The 22765-nt window shown below is 38.2% G+C and overlaps 2 protein-coding genes across 7 annotated transcripts in view; both read right to left on the bottom strand.

Annotated features, from left to right (window-relative positions):
• Window positions 1–2147, bottom strand: part of LOC121875339 (microsomal glutathione S-transferase 3-like) — a 10112-nt gene extending 7965 nt beyond the window's left edge. Inside the window, exon 1 of the mRNA XM_042379855.1 lies at window positions 2018–2147. The gene's annotated coding sequence lies outside the window, so the exon portion shown is untranslated. The remainder of the gene's footprint in view (window positions 1–2017) is intronic.
• On the bottom strand, window positions 788–22765 carry LOC121875338. 6 transcript variants are annotated; one of them, XM_042379851.1, is made up of 2 exons: window positions 22610–22765; window positions 788–8374 (listed from the first exon to the last, which is right to left on the bottom strand). In XM_042379851.1, the coding sequence occupies exon 2, from the start codon at window positions 8365–8367 to the stop codon at window positions 5695–5697; it is 2673 nt and encodes an 890-aa protein (XP_042235785.1). In that variant the 5' UTR covers window positions 8368–8374; window positions 22610–22765; the 3' UTR covers window positions 788–5694. The 6 variants fall into 6 exon arrangements, with proteins under 6 accessions (XP_042235785.1, XP_042235784.1, XP_042235782.1 ...); XM_042379850.1 differs by lacking the exon at window positions 22610–22765 and adding an exon at window positions 11891–12039; XM_042379848.1 differs by lacking the exon at window positions 22610–22765 and adding an exon at window positions 11408–11719.

The following is a 22765-nucleotide window of genomic DNA, read 5'->3' as shown; positions in this document are numbered from 1 at the left end:
GCTCAGACAAATTGTTGGCACCTTTTTCTTACCACTTTCAATTCTACGGACATTTTTATCTTGTGGAAATTCCATGCAGTACAGTATTGACAAACAGTACTCTTTAAGTGTGAGTGAAACTAGAGCTATATGTGGAAATCATTAGATTCCTACATACTACGTGGGACATGTGTGTGTCAAGGTCAACATTGGTCTTGTCCCCCACGGTGTTGAACAGGAGCGGATCCCACTTATCTATTCTCACCCATTTCACCTGATTAGAATAAAGATCCCAAACCTCACACACTATATACTGTACTGTACCTGTATGCCATATATTGTGCCTGATATTTTATGTTATGTCATGAATGAACTATAGGTGTGCTTGGTGGCTTATCAGTGATATGGTATATTATTTAAAACAGATACATTCAGGGCTTTAGTGTATTTCAAGGATATTTCACAAGTCAATGCTGACTGTTATACCAACAAGTAGACTCAGACTTGGTCTATCCACTCATGAAAAATGCCAAACTATTGTCATTAAATATTGTTAAGACTTCTGTTAGTAAATAGCACTCTTAAGTGACTACTGTACCACATAAATACAATCATTCTACTGGAAATACCTACACTGTGTTCTGTACCATGAGGATATATTACTATTATAATAATTTAATGTAATTCCAAGAACTACATCATGGCATAGGGTAAGTAAAATGGTCGGTTATTGATCAAGTTAAGGTGTTGTCCTACCAACGCCTGAGTCTGATGGCATGTCAATGGTTCAGTGTTATTTAAACACTTCTGATATTGGGACAATTTAATTTAACATCCACAATACAGTATACATGTTACTGGTACCTAATATAAACTACCTTAGAAGTGAATGACTTATAAACAGGAAAAAATATTAATCATATTAACTACAGTATCAAAATACAATTTTGTAATACAAAGGACCAGCAAATTTCTAAGAGTGTATTAAGTGTATACAATAATAAATGTCCCAAAATATAGGTTCACTTATCTGAAATCACACAATTTTGTACACATTTTTTGCAGATGAAACATAACATATGTGAAACACAAGACATGTTGCCACATACCTGTCCTACAACATATCACAACACATAATTTATGTTCTGTACAGTTAAAACAGAAAAATAAAATTCTCTCGAGCTCACAGAACAAAACATATAAAGTTTTCCTGATAGGAATTTAATACACAGTGATATCTACATCATACAGCTTTTGGTAGAAATACCTTAGTACAGTATAGTACAGTACAACAGTGGGAAGATCAACAACACACTGCTGCCACTGCCTTAGGCTCATTTCTCACTAAACCTAAACAGCTCCAGGTAAACTCAGGTACAGTACATCAAAGTTTATCTGATCATGAGTTATTAGCTATTCTTTTTTTTTTAGGAAAGATTGCAAGAGGGCATGTACAAATAAGGAACGATAAAAAACAACACCGACTTAAGTAAAGTTGGAGGTTGTACTTATACAATATGTGCACAGGCAAATGGATGGAGAGGTAGGAGGGTGGTAAATGGGCGTGTGCATGTACAGGGTGGACGAATGTGTGACTACTTACCCATACTGTAGCTAGTAAAAGTATACCCTAATATATATATATATATATATATATATATATATATATATATATATATATATATATATATATATATATATATATATATATATATATATATATATATATATATATATATATATATATATATATATATATATATATATATATATATATATATATATATATATATATATATATATATATATATACATACATATATATACATATATAGTAATCCCCCAGGTTACGGAAGGGATGCGTCCTTGAAAAGTTGACCATAACATCAACTCCATTTCCCCATTGACTTCCATTATATAATAATTGGAGATGCGTTCCCAAAGAAACTTTTTCGGCAAAACATTTTTAAACACACACATTGATTATTTCATGATATAATATGATGATAAATACACAAAACACTTGAATTTAACTCACCACAAAGGATGTTGAGTGCTGCGTGAAGTGAGGTGGTGAAATGGTAATTATTGGGAGACGTAGTAAACACTAATGGGTTTGCAATCTGGCTAAGATTTTTTCCCGCACCAAACCTCCATAATACACCAAGTTTTATATCCAACGTAGCTAATTCCTTTACAGGATCTTTTAGCACCACTGCTCTCACTTGCACTTGATGGCCTCTTTCAATTCATCTTGAATAAGGCTAATACACTGGACAGCCTTGAATAAAATAAATACAAGTATTACATTTAAGAGCTGAGGTTGAAAGATCAAACATGCATGCTGGGAGACATAAACAAACCCAGTCCAGTGGCATGGGTGTGCTGTGTACCCACACTTGGTGGTAGTGAATACCAAGAAATACACACCAAATAAATTATGCCAGTGAATTTTTTCATTCTATATGGAAATTTTTGTGTTGAAAATTTTGAAAATTTACCCAAATTCCCTATGCTCAAATTTACGGGCTGTATCCGAAATTTAGTGGTCACAATTTATAAATTCTGTATGGCCGAGTTTCCGTAACGTGAGGGATACTTGTAATAGAAAATAAAGATTTGAAAAGTTGCTCATCATTTAAATGAGTTGAGTGCACCTTTTAGGATATGGGTATAGTTTCTACTTGTGTACTGTAATTTTAAAGTGAAGTGGTTTCCCAAGTCCAAGCAGCCCATTTGAGGCAAAGTGGACACAGCTCATTGTATACTAAGCCTTTCAGTACATAAGGAGTGTGTGGCCAGCACTGCACTCTACCAACTTCACTTCCCCAACAAAGTTAGGTACCCATTCGCAGCTGGGTGAACTGGGGGTGCCCTGGGCACAAACCAGCGACCCTTAAGACAGAAGCCGAGTGCTGTATCCACTCAGCAACTGCACCCCTTGTGTACTATTCATATAAAAAAAAAAAAAAAATATATATATATATATATATATATATATATATATATATATATATATATATATATATATATATATATATATATATATATATATATATATATATATATATATATATATGGATGTGAACTGGATGTGAATTGGTTATTCAAACGATGATTAGTTAGATTTTACGTTTCCAAAATATCACAAACTTCCATACCACTAGTGTACAAAGAGAATTAAGTGATCCTTAGGGAAAGTATACTGTACATTATTCAAGTGAAAAACAATATAAAATACTCTCGAGAAAGAACTAAAAAGAAAATTGAAATGAAGTGCCTATGTACACACTCTAATCCTAAGATTGTACATGTGAACATTGTAAGACTGAACATGTGAACCCAAGAAAGTCCTGTTTTTTGTGTACAAAATAATCTCCACTGTGAGGGGAAGAGGAGGGGGTGGGATAAATTACATCACTTAACATAAAAGTAATTAACATTATTTAAATTTTGATATTAAATAAAGAAGAATTTATGAGCATAAGTGATCCTCCTGCCAAGCTAACGAGTCACACTTGTGAGACCGCTGACTACTGTGCACACTTCTGGTGGCCTCATGTTGATGCTCAATATGTACTACAACAACTTTCAATCTCAAATGTTTAAAAGCTGTTCTTTTGAAGTGACAACACCCACGGTAAATTCTGCCAGAGTTTAAACATGATTGACATTAATTCATTTCATTATAAAAATATAGCAATACTATATTAAAAAAAAAAGACCCATGGCAATGTAGTTCCTTGTGATCACCTCCATGCCAATATATTAAACAATCTCCTTATAAACAAACTTAGGGGTCCAATAGCCTTCAACCATCAAAATTATACAACAAAATATTGCCTTTTTCAAGAATTGTAACCGAATTTTTCTTCTCCAGCACTAGAACAAAAATAAATAAAAAAATAAAACTGAAAAAATCATTAAATCTGTTCACTACTTCCAGTTAAAACTCCAAGTACCAATGAAAAGTTCATCAATCAGGCTTATAGATAATTAGTTCTCTACCATCCTACTGTACAGTGCCGTGAAGACTGAAACCCACAACAGCTGTGGTCATACTGTTCATACAAGTCAAACTCAATCATGTGGAAGACAAACTTAACCACAATTTAACACAACACATGAACTGAAACATTTACTGTACAGGTGTTGACCGTTATATGATGGAGTTATGGATGTCTAAAAGCCCTCGTACAGTGATCAATTGTACAGGGGTACATCGATCTTAATAACCTAGGGGGAAACTAGGTTCCGTTCCCGAGACCCTGAATAGTTTTCACTCAGAGCAGTCATTTTTCAACTCATTATTTCGGGTAGACAGATGTAATTTTATAGACTTTTTTACTGTTACATGCATACACAATCTTTCATACAGAATGTACAAAAAATAATAATGATTATGAGGTTAAAAACACAGAGAGAATAAACATGTCTTATGAGCACGGGAGTTGTCACAAACCGGGTAGACACTAGACACATGTAACTTTCTTAATTTGTTTTTACTGTTACATGCATAGTGATAAAAAAGTAAAAGAAATAATTAACATAAGGTCAAAAACAAAGGAAATAAAAATTTCATTGTGTGCCAGCCAAAGTTAGCAAGCTGAGAGGGAGGTATGTTATAGCTATTTTTCAACTCGTAATTTCGGGTAGACATACGCAATATTCTTCAAATTTTCTTTTACAGTTACATGCATATGCAATCATTCATACAAAATAGGAAAAAAAAAAAAAAATAATTTAATTATCATGTAAAAAACAAAGGGAATAAACATTTCTTATGATTGCAGGAGTTATAGAGTGGGGAGGGGGAGTGGAGTGGGGTTTCTCAGCTGCTCTCTGTCTCGTGTCCCGTGTGTAGGGAAACTATTGCCAAATGGTAATGCAATAGTTTTCTCTTTTATTTTATTTATTAGTATTATTTTTATTATTCATCATTTTTACTGGTTCAGTATAAGGTATATATTATTTTATGTACTGTACAAAGAATAGCTTCTTCCACATGGGTGATGTGACTGCTCAGCCTGGCAGTCAAGGACCGGCAGAGCCTCACATGTATCCCGCGTGGGTCACACACGTTACGCCATTCTGAGATTGCGTCATCATATGTCAGAATATGGAGCTATTGCAGTGGCAATACAGGAAAAGCATTCAGGTAGTGACCATCACATAGCAGTACAGGGTATTTGGTGTTAATTTCTTAACACTGTAAATCCAATCGATCGTTTATCAATCATATAACAGTCAACATCCGTATTACAGAATAATAAGTTGGATACCATATTACTGAATGTACACAAGTGAACACTTACTAAAAAAAAAATTTGAATTGCATAATGGTCCAATTCTGCCAAAGGAAAATGCTGACGAAAGTATGTACTAATGCTTCACTATCTAATCATAAATAAATAGGATAACATGACACGACTAAAACTTGCTTCAAGTATTGAACATCGTGTACTCGCATCTTTTCCTACAGTATAAAAAGGTCCATCATGTACACTATTATCTGAAGTTGTATTTACAAATGCTTTTGTACAAAAATGAATGATGAATATTAAACTACAGTACTGCACAATACAGTATATACCTGTAAATCCTTTCAAACATTAAATAAATAAGTTTGCTTACAAAATTTGAACGATTCCTACTGAAAATGAACTTTGTCATGTCTTGAGTCCCTCTATCATTACCCAAATGCATTAATAAAAATCATTTTCTCAGCAAGAACTGTGCAGCAAGAGGAAAGTGATCAGAAGGAGAAACTGCGGAAGGAAGGGGAGAAAATCTATCGGCTTCTGGGCCAGACAACAGCCCATATCGAGCCAACAATTTCAGCTTTCCGTCAACTGGTCTGCTAAATTTATTAGAGTAATTACGGGAGTATAGCATATAGTCAACTGTGGTCCAACCATCTTGGCGAGTTGTGGCTTCAGGAGCCATCCCCAGGCGGCTCAATCGGTGACGGTAAACAGAGTTAAAGTTGAAGCCATGAGAGAACCATCCAGATGGCGTAGGACCTTGGTTGGTGGAATTAGCAGATCTATGAGCTGGCAACTCACGGTCTGAATGATACAAATGTATTAATGATTCCTCAAGCTTTCGTTTGTCTGACAGTGAAAAGATGGGACCACGTGCTTGCTCTAAATAGCGACTTTGAGCCAACACTGCATGTTGACAGCGATCTGTGAGACCTAGGGAGCGAGGGAAGAGTTCTGGCCCTAGCAAGGGGCCAATAGTTCCATGCCGGGCAAGAGTCTTACTACCAAGACCCTCATAGTGAAGTCGGCCTTCCTTCAAAAAGTGTATTAAAGCAGAGTGGGGCTCAGCATTAAAATCTCCTGTTAGTATTACAGGACAGTACTGAGATCTACCCCCCTGCTCTCCTGTGTAACTGAGTCTGTCTATTTCTGCTAGAAGCAACACCACTTGAGCCAACTTTACATCATGTCTCCTTGGATTGAACAACAGGTGAGTCGTTGCCACGCACAGTGCAGGTGAATTTGGTTGTGATACTGGCGAGAGTTTTGCTAAGAGGCCAATATTGTCACGATCCAGGACTTCTTTGGCTTCTGGTTGAAGATACTCAACACTACTGTGTTCTATAAGAGCGAATTTGCTCTTTTTGAAAAATATGGCACAGCCATCATCCTTGAGCCCTGTTCGTTTCTTATACAATCCATCATAACCCTGGAAGGTGAGCCATGGCAAATAGTGACTGTGGTAATGAGAAGCTTGAACCTCTTGCAACATGAGCACATCTGGCTCCAGGTCACCTATCTCATGCTGCAGCAGTGCCCATCTGTATGGCCATGAGAGATGTTCCTCCTTACAAGATGAATACAGATACATGTTGCTTGCTAACAGAGTTTGACCCAACACATTGTATGACATTGCAGTAAACATGGTATCACCGACATTCACATTTCTCCCATCCATAACCTCACGTCCCAGACCAGTCAAATCCCACTTTCTTAGCCTTTCTAATTCCTTCCGAAGGTCAAGTACTTCATCGCTAATATCTATTTCTGTGTTAGGCAAGTCTTTGACTTGTAACTTTTGTAGAGATACGAATTCAGAATTGCTGATATCTAAAACTCCTTTTTCATCATCTGATGATTCACTCTTCATGCAGTCTTCTTTGCCAGACTCAATTATATCAATTACTTCCATCTCCAAAGGTCTGCTGCTGGATGCAACTGGAGAATCCTCAATCTCTACAACATCTGGGTCTATCAACTTCACCTTCTGAAATTTTGGAGTGTCTTCATTATTTTTGTTGAGGTCAGATCCCTTATTTCCCTTCAAACTTTCGGATGGGAGTGATATCTCTTCCCGTAGGTGCACTTCTCTAGGTTTGGTCTTGAGTCCCAGTCCTGTGTGACACTTCCTGAACTGAGTGTCAGGCACAAGTGACCTTCCAGGTGACAGTACAGGATCTTGCTTCTTCTCAGATGCTCCCACAGTGCACAATATCGTCACTTCATCTTGTTTGTTCTTTTTTGGTCCTTCATACAAAATATCAATTTCATCATCCCCCGAGAGTGCTAGGAATTTCTTCTTCTTTATATTGATGCAAACTTTAGTTCTTTCTTTAATTTTATGATTTTTGCAATCTTCTTTATCAAAGGGTTTATTTCTTTCAGATTTGGAAGTGGAAGGAACATATATAACATCACTATCACACAGCACCGTCACTTTGTCACTTTCTCGAGTATCACTTATGGAAGAACCTCCTCTTCCTTCATCCTTCACTGGGTCCAATCGATTACTGCTACACTCACTCACAGCAGTATTACTGATTGTACCTTTTTTGCTGCTCTTCTGCCAAAGTGTTTTCTCTGCGAACAACACCTTAGAGGGTCTGGTATCAATAACAAAAAAGTTATTAAAATCATTTTCTTCTTGTGGTGGGCTGGGAGGTAGAGGGATAAAGTCCAAAGGTGTAGATCTGGAGGTGCCTTCTGAGGTCCGAATGCTGCTTTTAACCTTCTTCTGTGGCAACGGACGCAGCGGAGACAGCAGATCTCTGCTTCGCTTAGAATTCATCTCGGATGGTTCATTAACTCCTGCATTCATTGCATGTAACTGTAATCTTACATTATCAAACTTTTTAGTAGACTGTGGTTCTTTCACTGCAACATTCTGAGGCGGAGTTTCTGTTCTCCGAGAGCTACAATGGTCAGCTTCGAGACATGTACCGGGAGTGTGGGCATGTGAGGAGCAACACCTGGTATTGAGGGAGCTGCTGTTTGACAAAGTGTCCGGGATGATCCACAGCAGCTTGTATACACCATCCCTGACCTGCGTGGTGGGTGTGCCAACACCTCCACAAGCTGCACGACTGGCGTTGTACAGCACTCGGGTCGGCACCAAACAATGCATACAGGTGCTGAAAAGGCAAATAACCATTAGCTAATACAGTATCAATCAGTATTTTTCTATGAAATTACAGTAGAGTATAGTACCACTACTATATATAAATATTCTCTCTGCACTTTACTGAACTTGAAAACTACTCCGAATACAGTACAGCATACGGCAAGAGATCGTTTATCTGGACCATAGATGATGAATGTTCACAAAATAAAGATTTGTGAAAATAAATAAGAACTCATATAAAATTATTTGATAATTTCGGACAAGCTCTGACACACTCGCAGTTTTTATTCCACAGTAGCTTGTGTACAAGACAAAAAAAATCTGTAAAGAATGTGCCATTTTTTCCCTTACACTTCCCCATATTTCTATTGTGATTTGTTCCAACCCCATTGGGTAAATATTAACATATGATACTATCTATAATTACAGCTTACAGTAGTGCATATGTTTATTTAGGCTATTATACTTTGATACAGTCTATGTACACTAGGGATAAGTTTGAAACATGTGCACATTTTTATTTGGTGTTAATCTGTGTGTTTGTGTTTACTGAGCAAACATGTTTATAATTATTGTACACAAGTTATTGCAATATAATTGTTTCATGTGACCCCATAATAATTAATTAATATAAACTTGTTGTTTCAAGCTCATTATGCAGTACAGTGCAGTAATAGAAGTGCTACAAGGTATAATAAACCTAACCTAACCTGACTATGGAAGCTAGCCAAGTGTAGGGCAAAATCCCCCTCAGACTAAAAACTCTCCTGGACAAAATCCCTTTAGGATAGAAGCCCAACCAAACCAAACCTAACTTAACCTAATCTTGAGAAAGATTAGTTGAAAAGTGGGGATTTTTTCCCTCCTATGCACTTTAACTGAGGGGGCTTCATCTCCCCCCTACTAGATAAGTTTCCACAGATACCCATGGGCAAGGGGGTGGAAACTAATGACACCTGTTTCCTGTACTCGGCTATTAATAATAAATTAAAGCATATCACCTGAAGTTTAGACACCCAAGTTTATTTCACCTGATTATTAACATAACTAATTAACCCCCCCCCCACCCCAGGTAGCATTAAGGAGTTTGATCATCAGGAGAAATAAGCTGGGTTGTCTAATCTTCAGGTAACCTTTACAATCAACTACGGCTGTATAAAGATTGATAGAAACCTAGATGGGGAGAGGAAAGTTAAGTTTGGGACAATAATAAGGAGTGTCTAAAAATGAATGGTGGGTTGTTATTATTGAATAATGAAACATGGAGTTATACTTCCTGAAGATTATGGATCAGATATAAATACAGGTATATACTATATATAGAAAGGTGGATTTACTGATTACAGCTGCACCAAGCAAGGAGAAAAAGAGATACAGTATTGGGAAAACCTGAACACCTGCACCATTTATCATTTTACCACTCACCAGCTTACTAGCCAACCGGGCAGTTGGTCTATACAAATTTATTACAGGAGCAAACCGGTGACCAGGAAACCTGTGATGCTTGGTAGTGAGGGTCACACTGGATAACACCCTTCTAACATGTGTCCTGATCGAGGCTCGAACCCTTGACATATCGGTGAGAGATACGCTGTTACCACTGTACCACCAACACCCCTTAGGTTTAGTTTGAGAGATAATGATAAGATCTTTAAATGCAATAACTGATAAAGGGGAATTGGGGAGGAAGGAGTTGTAGAAGTATATGGAGAAACAGGAATGACTCCTCCGATTGATCTGTTTTCGCTCACCTATTCAGTAGCTTGTGGCAGTGTTACAAACATCCAACCTCTTCATGAAAAACTGTAGCAGTTACAAACACTAAACTAACCTAACCTAATTGAAGGAGAAAATGGACATAACGAATCATTTCCATACAAAATTATTACCACCTGTACATAGAACATAAAAACACATCAGGAGAAACAATAGTATCTCATGGTTGGGTTGGGCCAGTGTTTTCTATATAAAAGTCCAATAATCAATTTTTCTTGCATAAGTTAAGGTGGGATAACATTGTACAGTACAGTATTGTACTGATAATCTCGACACACAAATTACCTTTTTTTCTAATAACTTCCACTATTTTCAACACTCACAACTCATTGTCAAAGCTTCTTCTGGAAAACGAATTAATACACTGTCACGAACCTAAAACTTTTCCAGGTAAAGGAGGAGACGTTTAGCACCAGAAGGACTTTATGGAATTGCACCAAATTTTCATATATTGTTTGGATGATACTGAGTAATGAAATCGAAGGGACAACATTGTAGTATTTTTTTGCCTTTTTTGCCTATCCTTCTATCATAAATTACTTGTTAGTGGGGAGGGCATGAAAGAAGAGGGAAACAACAGGGTAAAAACACTGTGAACACTCATCATATGGTGGTAATACAGTATCACGCTCATGTCCTCTGTAGACGAAGAAATAAAGGTCATCCGGGGAATCTTAAGAGGGGTCTGGGGGGGGGGGGAAGCCCTTGGTTAGGTTAGATAGAGTTCCTGGGTTCTGTGGCAAAGTTAGGTTGGTTAGGTTACATTAGGCTGATTAGGTTGGGTTACATCTAAATACAGGAATAACCAAAACTAAAATTTTACCGAAATAAAGATATTTACCATAATTATGACACCGTTGGATCTCCCGTGGTGTCCATGTTTTGGTTCACATAATCTGCTATACGGGAACATCCATGGTCTTTGTTTACATAGAAACGAACGACAATCTTAAGAACATAAGAATGGAGGAAACTGCAGTGGGCCTATTGACCCGTACAGGGCAGTCCCATTTACACCCAACCCCTATTGCTCATATATCCATCCAACCTGTGTTTGAAGCTATCCAGCGTATTCGAGTTAATGATGATATTTGGTAACTTGTTTCACTCGTCCACTACTCTTATTTTATATTGGATTGAATTCATTAATTTTTTTTTCTAGAGATGTTGTTTGTATGAGAGTAAGAAAACGAAACAACAAAGCACAGGTTAGGAACTTAGGATAGTTTAGGTAAGATAAGGTCAGGTTTTGTACATTCTCACTTACATTTTCCTGTTCAGTATCATGCAAATAGTATCTCCTGAAATTTTGGTTAATTCCATTAGTTATTTCTGGTGCTTACGGTCTCTTCCACGTTTACCCTTTTCGACAGGTTATAATTTACCTCATCTTGCGAGAGTAAGAATAAACTGTGTTGAAGGTAAGTATCCAGTTTGCTTGAAATGAGTTACTGCTGTGACACTGCCGACAGGTACTGCAGGCCCTGACCACACGTTGATCCTGGGAGCTTCCTCGCCTCTTGTCACTTGCCAGTCGGTTCTACCTTGATACTGAGACTTCTAGTGGTGTGCACCCCTTGCACGCCCTGCTCCCCCTCACCCCCACAACCCCTCTTGGCTGGGTCTCTGATGTTCACGAGCCCATCCGCTGATAAATGGCGTCCAGCTCCGCTAACACTACAACTCTCTACTCAGCTCGCTATTTACACTCACCCCCTCCCTCTCACACACACCCTTTTCTCTATCTTACCGTCCTCCTGAATTCTAGGAAGAACGCTGAACTCGGACAACACAACTGGTAGGAGTGAAGTAAGACCTCTAGCAGGAACGATTCACTTTCTCCGTCATAGGACAATGTTTACCCTCAGCAACTACCGAGGGAACCGCCAGACGCCTCACACCATCATACGCTACCACTAGTATTATTGTATCTTCCATTATATCGTTCACCTCTCAAAAAAAAAAAGACACGGATAGATGGTTGATAGATTGACAGACCTTTTATTCTCTCAAATCATTAAACATGTTAATATTGGTTCATTATTCATATAGACAGAACAGGCATACAAACAATGGTAAACAGGAGTTGACCCACCCAAAGATAGTCCAAGAAAAACGTTGAAAAAGAAAAAAACGACTTTATACCAAACGTAAAGAAAATTTAAATGTTGAATACGTGAGAAAAAGAGATTTTTAAAAACAATACATAAATTCACAAAGCGCAAAGGAGACGAAATAATATTACTCAATGGTGTGAAACCTTGGTTGTGTTGATGATGAGGGAGAAAAGTCCCAGCCTGACGAAGATACTTTATTAACTGAAACTAAACGCCTCATAAGGTTTTTTAAAATTGCAGTTCTATCTCTTCATTTTCAATTATTGACGAAGTGCTTTTACCTACCAAGATTACGTGTTTAAACTACCTTGAACCGTAGTAATGCATAACATTAGAATAGCACCAACAACACAAGAGGGTGGACCTCATAGACACTCGCCACCAACACAAGATGACATAACTTCAAGTTCGCTAGGTTGTCATGCAAGATGAATACAAGGAAATCTTCACACAGAGGGTGGTAGACCTATGAAACACTCCACTACCTCAACCTGTGGAGGCGAGAACAGAACTGGTACTATTCTTCAAAATAGCCCTGGACAAACACTCAAGAACAGAGGTGTAGAAGGTACCGACTTGTGGTCTAGTCTCTGTCTTTGGTGACGGTGAACAAAAAGCCAAGCATGTGTTTCATCATCCACAGTATTATTTTTTTTTTATCTAATTTACTTCTAGTTAGGTTGGGTTAACGTTAAGGTAGCTAGTACTCAATGTGAAATTAACGGAGTGGGTTAATCTTTATGTGATCCGATTATTTTTTATCAAACTTCAAAGCCGGAACCAGTATCAACTCTTCATTCATTTGTCTGTTTGTTAAATAGGAAACAAATAGCTTCATCGTTTTCTCTCTTAGGTCCCTCATTTACTCTGCTCCTTCCCTCTCCCCCCCTTCCCCGCCTCACACAACGATGGGAGCTGCCAAGAGCCTAACTTCACGTGTCTCACCCCACACGGTCCACCACCCCCCCACCTCCCGTACACGTGAGATGACTGTGTTGTGGGAGGAAGTTGCTGGACTTGCCCCAACCGGTTCCTATAGAATAGGTAGTTAAGTAGATAAATAGATAGATAGATAAATAAATAGGTAGGTAGATAGATATATAAGTACAGTAGGTAGGAAAGTAGGTCTAGGTAGATAAATAGACATGTAAATAGAAGTCACGTGACTTGATCCATGATAGATCGATAGATATAGGTAGATTATATAGATACCGAGTGAGAAATATTGAGTATTATTGACAAACAATAACACGGTCTCCTTTCAGTAAGATAGGTATCCTTTGTGTGGGGCAATTTCTGAAATCTGGAGAAAAAATATCTAAATGGAAAATCTAACCTAAATTAATTTAACAAAATCTCGGGTAATTTTCTTGAGCTTGAGTCAGGCTTGCTTACTGAACTCCTCACTACAGGGACGCTGCTTTTAATATTTTATTTGGCTAACGCAAGAGGATTTATTCAACATAGAGACCACCCGACACATGGGGGTTCAAACTTTATACCTCGGCTCCTTCACTCGTCAGTTTGGTGACCCCTTTGTGTTGTTGGCAGGTTAGACACAGGTCCTCCTCTACTATGCCTGGACTTGTGCCAATGGTTGTCTAACCTGCACCTAAAAGAGCTTGTGGGGTATGGGATGTTTGGTTCTCACTCAGGATGGGATGGAGAAAGGAAACTCACAATGTGCTCTCTGTGTACATGTTGTATTGGATGTACAATGCAGCTTGGTGCTGGCAAGGCAGCATGGTTACAAGCGTGATGTAGAGAGAGCTGGTTGGTGAGGGTGTTCAGAGGAGGACCAGCCTGTGGGTGGCCATGCTCGCCGGCGTGAGCGAGGACCGCCAGGCAGGCGGAGGAGGAGGTGTGTTGCTGGCTGGTTGGTGTAGGTAGAAAGAGAGAGATGATGATGATGATTATATGGAGAGAAGAGAGCAGTGGCTCTGAGAGTGGGAGAAGGGTATAGTACAAGGTAAAGTTTAGAAGTGGGAAGTAGAGGAGAAGGTTAACAGCAGGTGGGCTATCCACCTTGCGGAGAAGAGAGAGAGAGATCACCACGAGGTCAGGTCTTAAATAGCGGGGGTAGGCGTGGCTTAGTAGTTGACCTCCGTGATGTATGGCGGCGCTGGTTGACCTAGACCACGAGGCATACACAGAGGAATTCGTGGGGTCGGCTATGCAGCGACAAACAGCGTTTGTAGGGGAGAAATCCACTACAAGCTCATACTTGGTGCTGCTACATTGTACAGTATGAGTAGAGGTGTTTACAATGTGTGCATGACTTAAAAACTAGTCATGCCAACATCTGAAAATTCATATAATATTCGGAATTTAAACCTAGCAATATATATATATATATATATATATATATATATATATATATATATATATATATATATATATATATATATATATATATATATATATATATCATGTAGATCCACAATGAAAACGTGGATAAGATAAATCTTGATAAAATCACACGGGAAAAGGGAAACAACGGAGCACCTTAGCTTTCGTCTTTATTTAAGACATCTTCAGAGGCAACTGGATTACATGGACAGAGAGAGGCTTAAATATACAGGGTGACCTTAAAAACATGAGATCAGGTCATAATGATGTCATCCACTAATCCCCACACCAACAAACACGTAGAGGAGCTTAAGAGAAGGGGGGTGACGTGACTAGTCAGGTCAGGTCAAAAATAAGGGACCCACTAAATCAGGGGTTCTCAACCAGGGGGGAATTTCCCCCCTCAGGTTTTCAGGGGGGGGGAAACTGATACTAATATGGAAAAAATAAAGGATTTTCAGTATTATATGCATATTATTTGGAATGCACTTTTTGAGGCAGACAATCTTGGAAAGGAGGGGGGAATGACATTCTGACATATGGTGAAAGGGGTGCATGGGGCAAACAAGGTTGAGAACCACTGCACTAAATAACTATCATACATCTAGATCAAAGGTTTTCAAAGCATTTTTAACCTTGGGCCACTGACAAATAAATTTATGCAACATATTATCAGTTTTGAACTGACCAACACTAAGGTTTATTGATTTTAATTCCTTAATCAAACTAGCTTCAACCAGAAGTCTTTCTGTGACACAAGATGATTTAAATATTTCTAAGCTTTTTTCCCAAGCAATGGGATGATTATTATTCCTAACATGAACGAACAAAGCACTGCTTTCAGATGCTGTTCTGATATTATACTTATGTTGTTTGATTCTGAGCTGCAGTGTTTTTCCTGTCTGTCCTACATAATTACAATTACATTTGCTACATGGAATACAATAAACACTTCCATTTACATTCAAACTTGGGCTATTTCTTATTAACATATTGGTAATGGTTGAGTCATACTTGAAAACAACATTGATATTTAGAAGCTTGAGGGACCGAACTAACGGGACAAATTCATTACGATAGGGCAGAGTCAAAATATTCTTAAGTGTAGGAATTTGCCTGGCTTGAGAGGAATGAAAAGATTTTTTAGCCCTTTTAAAACAACGATCAACAAACACAGAAGGGTACCCGAGTTTCTGTGCAATGGAACGAATGTGTTTCAATTCATCGTCAATAAATTCAGTCACAAATACGCAGACATCTTAAGAACATAGCAGAAAAAACTGACATTTTGGTAGACTCCAGGTGATTCGATAAAAAGTGAATGAAACTGTCTACCTGTGTGGGCTTTCTATATATATATATATATATATATATATATATATATATATATATATATATATATATATATATATATATATATATATATATATATATATATATATATATATATATATGTGTGTGTGTGTGTGCGTGTGTATTACAAACGTCTTCTTTATACATACATACACACACACACACACACACAGGTTCTAAAAAGTGTCCTGCCGCCTTGTACCCCAGAAATGAACCCTTAAATGAACATACAAAGTGATGCAACATGTTAAGAGCCCAAGTTAGCAACTGTGGCGTGGGTGGGGAGGGGGTATGGGGGGCTGATCATGTGAGTGTCACATGACTGGGCTAACAAGAGGGGTGGGTGGGGGGAGGAGAATGGGGGTGAGTGAGTCACGTTACTGCAAAGGGTAGTCTAATTTAAAACCATTGTTACGAGTTCGCTCCTGGTTGGATAGTTTGAGTAGCTTTGTAATGTCCCCTATGTTTAGCCCTGCCTTCCACTTATACACCTCTATCAGGTCGCCCCTCGCTCTATGTCTCTCGAGGGAGTGCAGATTAAGATGCTTTAACCTGTCTCTATACTCAAGGTTCCTAATGCCCGGGATTAGTCTTGTCATTCTCCTCTGAATTCTTTCCAAGGATTCTATATCCATTCTGTAATACGGTGACCAGAACTGAACTGCGTAATCCAGGTGTGGTCTCACAAGAGCAAGATACAGCTTTAGGATGACCTCGTTAGTCTTGTAACTAACACTCCTTTGTATGAACCCAAGTACTTTATTAGCCTTGTTATGAGCAAAAACACATTGTTTACTTGGCTTAAGGTTCCTACTTATCATTACTCCTAAATCTCTCTCGCAGTCGGATTTCTCTATGGCATCGTTGTTCATCTGGTATCTGGTTTCCCTGTTTACATCTACTATACTGAGTACTTTACATTTGTCCACTTTGAATTTCATCTGCCATTTTTCAGACCATTCGAAAAATTTGTTTAGATCTTCCTGTAGTTTTGCTGAGTCCTCGTCAGATTTAATAACACGTCCTATTTTAGTGTCATCAGCAAATTTACTTATGTTGCTGTCTATGCGGATATCTATGTCGTTTATGTATATAATAAATAATAATGGTCCAAGTACTGAGCCTTGGGGAACTCCACTTGTGACGTTGCTCCAATGGGACTTAGTGCCGTTAATGCTCACTGGCTGTTTCCTGTCCTGTAACCACGCCCTAATCCATTTAAGGATGTTACCTTTGATGCCATGAGCTTCTACCTTTCTAATTAGTCTTTTGTGGGGGACTCTGTCGAAGGCTTTGCTAAAGTCGAGATATACCACATCATAATTGTGCCCCTCGTCCACCGATTCGAAAACTGATGAAAAGAATGTTAATAGATTAGTTAGACAAGAATGTCCGCTTGTAAAGCCATGCTGGGAATCATTGATCAATAGGTGCTTCTCCAGGTGATTTCGAATAGAGTTTGAAATGATTGCTTTCAGTAATTTGCCTACTATTGATGTTAGACTGATTGGGCGGTAGTTAGAGGATAGAGATCTATCCCCCTTCTTGAAAATCGGTATTACATTCGCTATCCTCCAGGATTCTGTTACTACACCTGTTTTTAAGGACATGTTAAACAACTTTGCTAAGGGCATACTAAGCTCTTCCTTACATTCCTTTAATACTCTGGCAAATATCTCATCGGGACCAGGTGACTTATTAGGCTTTAGTTTGTCTATTTGCTTACTAACATCGTTACTAGTCACTACTATCTCGCTTAATTTGTTTTCTTCACTATCTCTGAATAGAGTCGGTGCCTCGGGTATCATGTTTAAATTTTCGGTGGTGAAAACTGTTGAAAAATATTTATTCAAATTATTGCTCATTTCTCTGTCGTTATCAGTGAGCTCGCGGTGTCTGACCGTATTGGTCCAATCTTTTCTCGTGTTTTAGTTTGATACACTTGGTAGAATCCTTTGGGGTTTGTCTTCGCCCCCTTGCTATCCTTACCTCATTATTCCTCTTTGCTTTCCTTATCTCGGTTTTAACCCTACTCGCCAATACCCTATAATAGTCCCGGAGGTGAATTTCGCCACGATTTATCCTTCTACCTATAGCCTTCCTTTGGCCAATGATGTTCTTTAAATAATTATTTATCCATTTAGGGTCATTGTTGTCTGATCTGAGTTTTTTGTATGGTATGTTCTGCCTTTGTGCATTAAGTAACTCACTATTTAAATTGTCGTGGAACTCGGCAATCTCAGATCTCGTTTTCAGGTCGGTGTCATCTGTCAGGTTCACGGCCAAGCGCGACACCCCCTCTCTCAGCTGCCTCTTTAAACTGTCAAAGTTTGCCCTTCTGAAATCTGGTACTTTAGTGGAATTTTCCTTACGTCTGCCCTGAAAATCTAACTGGAATCTAATTTCTTTGTGATCGCTGTTTGCAAGTTCGTTCCCTACCTCGACACTGCTAATGAGGTTTTCTCTGTTTGACAGAACTAAATCAAGTATATTATTACCCCGTGTGGGTTCGGTTATATGTTGACTTAGGAAACAGCCCTCCCCGTGAAATCCATTCTACCTAGAGCTCTGCAACACGCAACACCTCCTCTAAATATGCTCCTCCACAGCAACTCCTCTACCATGCAGCAACTTCCCAGCACCAGACTGTTTTGTATATAATATAGTTATATAAGAAAACCACCATAGTTGAGTTTCCGTTCTCACCTCCATCCTATGTGCGATTCAACATCACGAAACCCCACAGCATACTTTATATATGCAGCAATATACAGCAAATACGTAATGTAGTCAACTGTATATATACAACAAATACAAAACGCAGCTGGTGTTCTCGCAAGGGGAGTTGTACCTAGGCTCGATTTACAGCTGTCTGACGAGGGTACTTGTTGATGTTGTTCAAACCAGACAAGTTCTGTGTAACACAACACTGTACTGAGCTTGTTCCCTTGATGTGGTGAATATAGTCGTTCTTCAGGAGCAAAAGTTAAACCCGGGCGTTGGGAGACAGGCAAACGGTCTCTCCCTCTATGTTTACTAGCTAACGTGCCGATCAGTGGTGAAGAGGATAAAAGTAAAATCATTAAGTGAAATCGGCATACAAGTTTACATTGAATCAGCGTGTATAGGCATAATATGCAGGCAGCAGATATATAAAGTAGATTGATATGTCTACAGGTACAATTCCTGGTTGAATCTTGAGAGCGGGACTAGCCCAAGTAACGTGCAAATGATTTTCGAATCACCTGAAGAACAACCCCCACCCCCCAGATTACATCACTGGCCTTAGGGGTTAGTTTTGGTTAGGTTATGTGTAATGCTGTTGGCGTTAGGTCAGGTTAGCATTAGCGTGGTTTATATTAAGATGAAATATGCTGGGGTGTTTAATCTTCAGGTGATCCGGATTGTCGTATAAAAACGTTATATTACTGATAACATAACTATCGTTATCGTATTTAATGATAACGTAAAGGTAAAGGACGGGAGAATAACATTAAGCCTGCGTAATTGAATAAAGTTTTCGAGTATGATATTGTCAAATGTTAGTGATGTAGGTCAGAGTGTATTTTTAACATGGGCAGTCATTTACCCCGCCATGCCTCTATTCCCGCCAACATCATGCGAACATAAATCACGTTTGTCCCAGAAACTGAGGACATAACTAAATGCCCCTTCATTTCCTTTTATGCTTACAAGGTAATTATCTACATGCATGCCTTATTATTTTATCTACCTGTATATTTAAATGTTTTATTCCGAGATAAATCTTACGCAATATCTTGTGAAAATTACATTATGAATGGGCTTTTTTGGTGCGTTCAATAATAATATGTGAGAATCCTGTCAAGAAACTAGGACCAGGCTTTGTATACCCGTACTGCATATTACATATTGTACAATGGAAGACAAAAGTCGTGTCCTGAAATTTGGTGAAAACATATGCCGAAGGGCTAAAACTTTTGGTGCGCTCTGCCTTGTAGTAGGGCTCTCATAATGTTTCACGAGTTATATTTAATCTTTGGACAAAACCGCGATACGACTTTTGTCTTTGATTGTACGTGCTAAACCAAACTGTATGGCGATTTCAGTAAATATAGGTGTACAGTGAAGAGATAAACGGCAAGACATTTAGTTGAAAGATAAGCATAACCATGGTGGGTATAACCATAATAAATGCTGACTCCAGATATATACAGTATATATATATATATATATATATATATATATATATATATATATATATATATATATATATATATATATATATATATATATATATATATATATATATATATATATATATATATATTTTTTTTTTTTTTTTTTTTTTTTTTTTTTTCATGTAGATCCACAATGAAAACGTGGATAAGATAAATCTTGATAAAATCACACCGTTGTTTCCATTTTCCGTATATATATATATATATATATATATATATATATATATATATATATATATATATATATATATATATATGTGTGTGTGTGTGTGTGCGTGTGTTGTACATAAAGGCTGACAATGGTTTTGGCAGCAGCAGTAGTCCTCTACCGAGAGCTAACGTTTCCGTCGGCTGGTAGTGATCTGATATGAAGATAGTGTAGTGTAGGCGACTACTGTAGAAATAGGGTTTTTCACGCTCCACTAACTCAACACCTTTCACATGAGAATACAAACTCATGCTCCATTGCAACAAGGTGTCCATACAAGTGTGTCTACAACTATGAAACTACAGGTAATCATGGCTGATAATTTTAACTTTTTCAACATGTAATTCAACTTAGTAATGTAATATTCAACTGTAATATTCAACACCAACCCCTGTTACAGGGGTTGGTTCGATTCCCAGGCGCTCCCAGTTCACCTAGATATAAATGGGTACCTAAGTTTACAACTTAAGAGGCAGTGAAGGTCGTCGAGTGCAGTTCTAGCCATCCTATTTCAAGGACTAAAAACTAGTATCTTATCCATGTCCTATTTCACCTAAGTCCTAATACTGTATGCATAAAGGCCACCATAGCTTGGGATGACCGTTGGGAAGAAAGAAACCAGTGGTGTGTGTAAGATCTTCCCATTATTCTTGCTAATTTTCTCCGGGACTATTTCGAAGTTCCAATAAGCATCTTGAGGTAAACCCAGTACCTAGCAACACAACAACTACTTTATAACGTGTCTGTTAATTGTGGAGGATATACACCAACCAACAGTGCGAGGCGCAGCAACTTGACAATTCGAGTCTACTAAAGGTTAAAAGGTTCAAATAATTCTATAAGCTGTATGGAAACAATTTCCCATAATATAAATATGAATTATGAGCCAATATATTTTTTTCTGTCTTATAAGTGTACAATTGTATACAGCGCACAATTTGGAGTCGTAATATGACCATTATCACACCACAGTAATTCATTTTTATTTGACTATTTATCACTGTTTAGGGCCAATTGATATCATCGCCACACCAATCAAGGGAGGAGTATAAAAATACTAAGAGTGAAAACGGGGAATTTTTTATATAAGTGAGACAACGAACTACCCCCAATGCGGAACTTCTCAGTGTAAAAGCCTAGCCCCATGACGTCAGCCCCAAGAAGCATGTGGCGCAACTAATCTAACGACAACCTGGAGAGAAATATAGAAATTTTGCATCTAGAATATAATTATGTACTATAACTGATTATATGAAATATTAGGGACTTATATGAGTCCTGAGAGGGACATTCCTGGACTGGGGTGGGGATGACTTATGTCACTTCATCCCTTTGAGATGTATTAATGTTTTTTGTATCTCAATAACGTATCAATCAATCACAACCTGGTGACCTGCCTGACTCTGCCAACACCAATCTCGATTATCGTGAAGGGGTAATTTAGGTCAGGCTTCAAAGGTCTGTATATTTTATGTGTCAAGAAGACGATCCCAGGGTTTTTATGGGTTAAAAAATCAGTAGCTAACTTTGAATCCTCCGAATGTAAATAAGCATTATAATCAATGTGAATTTGTATACATGGTTAAGGGCCAGTTCAGGGATCCAAAGTTGATTTGATAGATATAGAACTTTCGAAATCATAAACACGCTAAAATGCCTTCTTTACACACACACAAACACACACATGAGCTCCAAAACCCATGAAAACACTTTTTAATAATAAAGTCTAAGTATGACTGTGTGCCCCCCCCCCTTCATGGATAACGCCTCTTATTGCTGAAGAAAATTTTCCCGCTATATTTTACATTCATGCTTACATTATCGAGATCAGATATTTTCCATCAGAATCTTACGTCTCTTGATATGGTATAATAGATGAACATATACACACAGACTGGCAACTGTGGAAAAGATCAACACTTGGCACAGATGAGAATTCTGGCGCGGTGACAGTGTTAAGAGTTGCTGCCCCGCCTCACAGCCCAACTTTCATACACGTACACATACACTTATACGGTTTGGTTCAATCTGGTTTTGTCTACTTCACACCGCATCACTAATATACACACACGGTTTGGTTCAATCTGGTATTACTTCACCGCACAACTCATACACACACACACACATACACACACGCGCGCGCGATTTGGTTCAAACTGGTTTTACCTACTTCACCACGCATCTTTTGCACACAGACACAGTTTGGTACCTATCACACCTACCTTTTGGGGGAACAGGTTGAAGAAGTCAATAAGGAGACAGCAGTCGTAGGTGTTCATTAATAGAAGAAGGCCTTGGTAATAAATGACGTGGGTGTTGGCGACCACTCACCCCTCCATGAACTTGACCCTACACTGTACACTATCCTGGATGAAAAT

Source organism: Homarus americanus, unplaced genomic scaffold (genome assembly GCF_018991925.1).
Source record: "Homarus americanus isolate GMGI-L3 unplaced genomic scaffold, GMGI_Hamer_2.0 scaffold56241, whole genome shotgun sequence".
Taxonomy (NCBI): domain Eukaryota; kingdom Metazoa; phylum Arthropoda; class Malacostraca; order Decapoda; family Nephropidae; genus Homarus; species Homarus americanus.
This window is presented reverse-complemented; position numbering and strand designations above follow the sequence as displayed.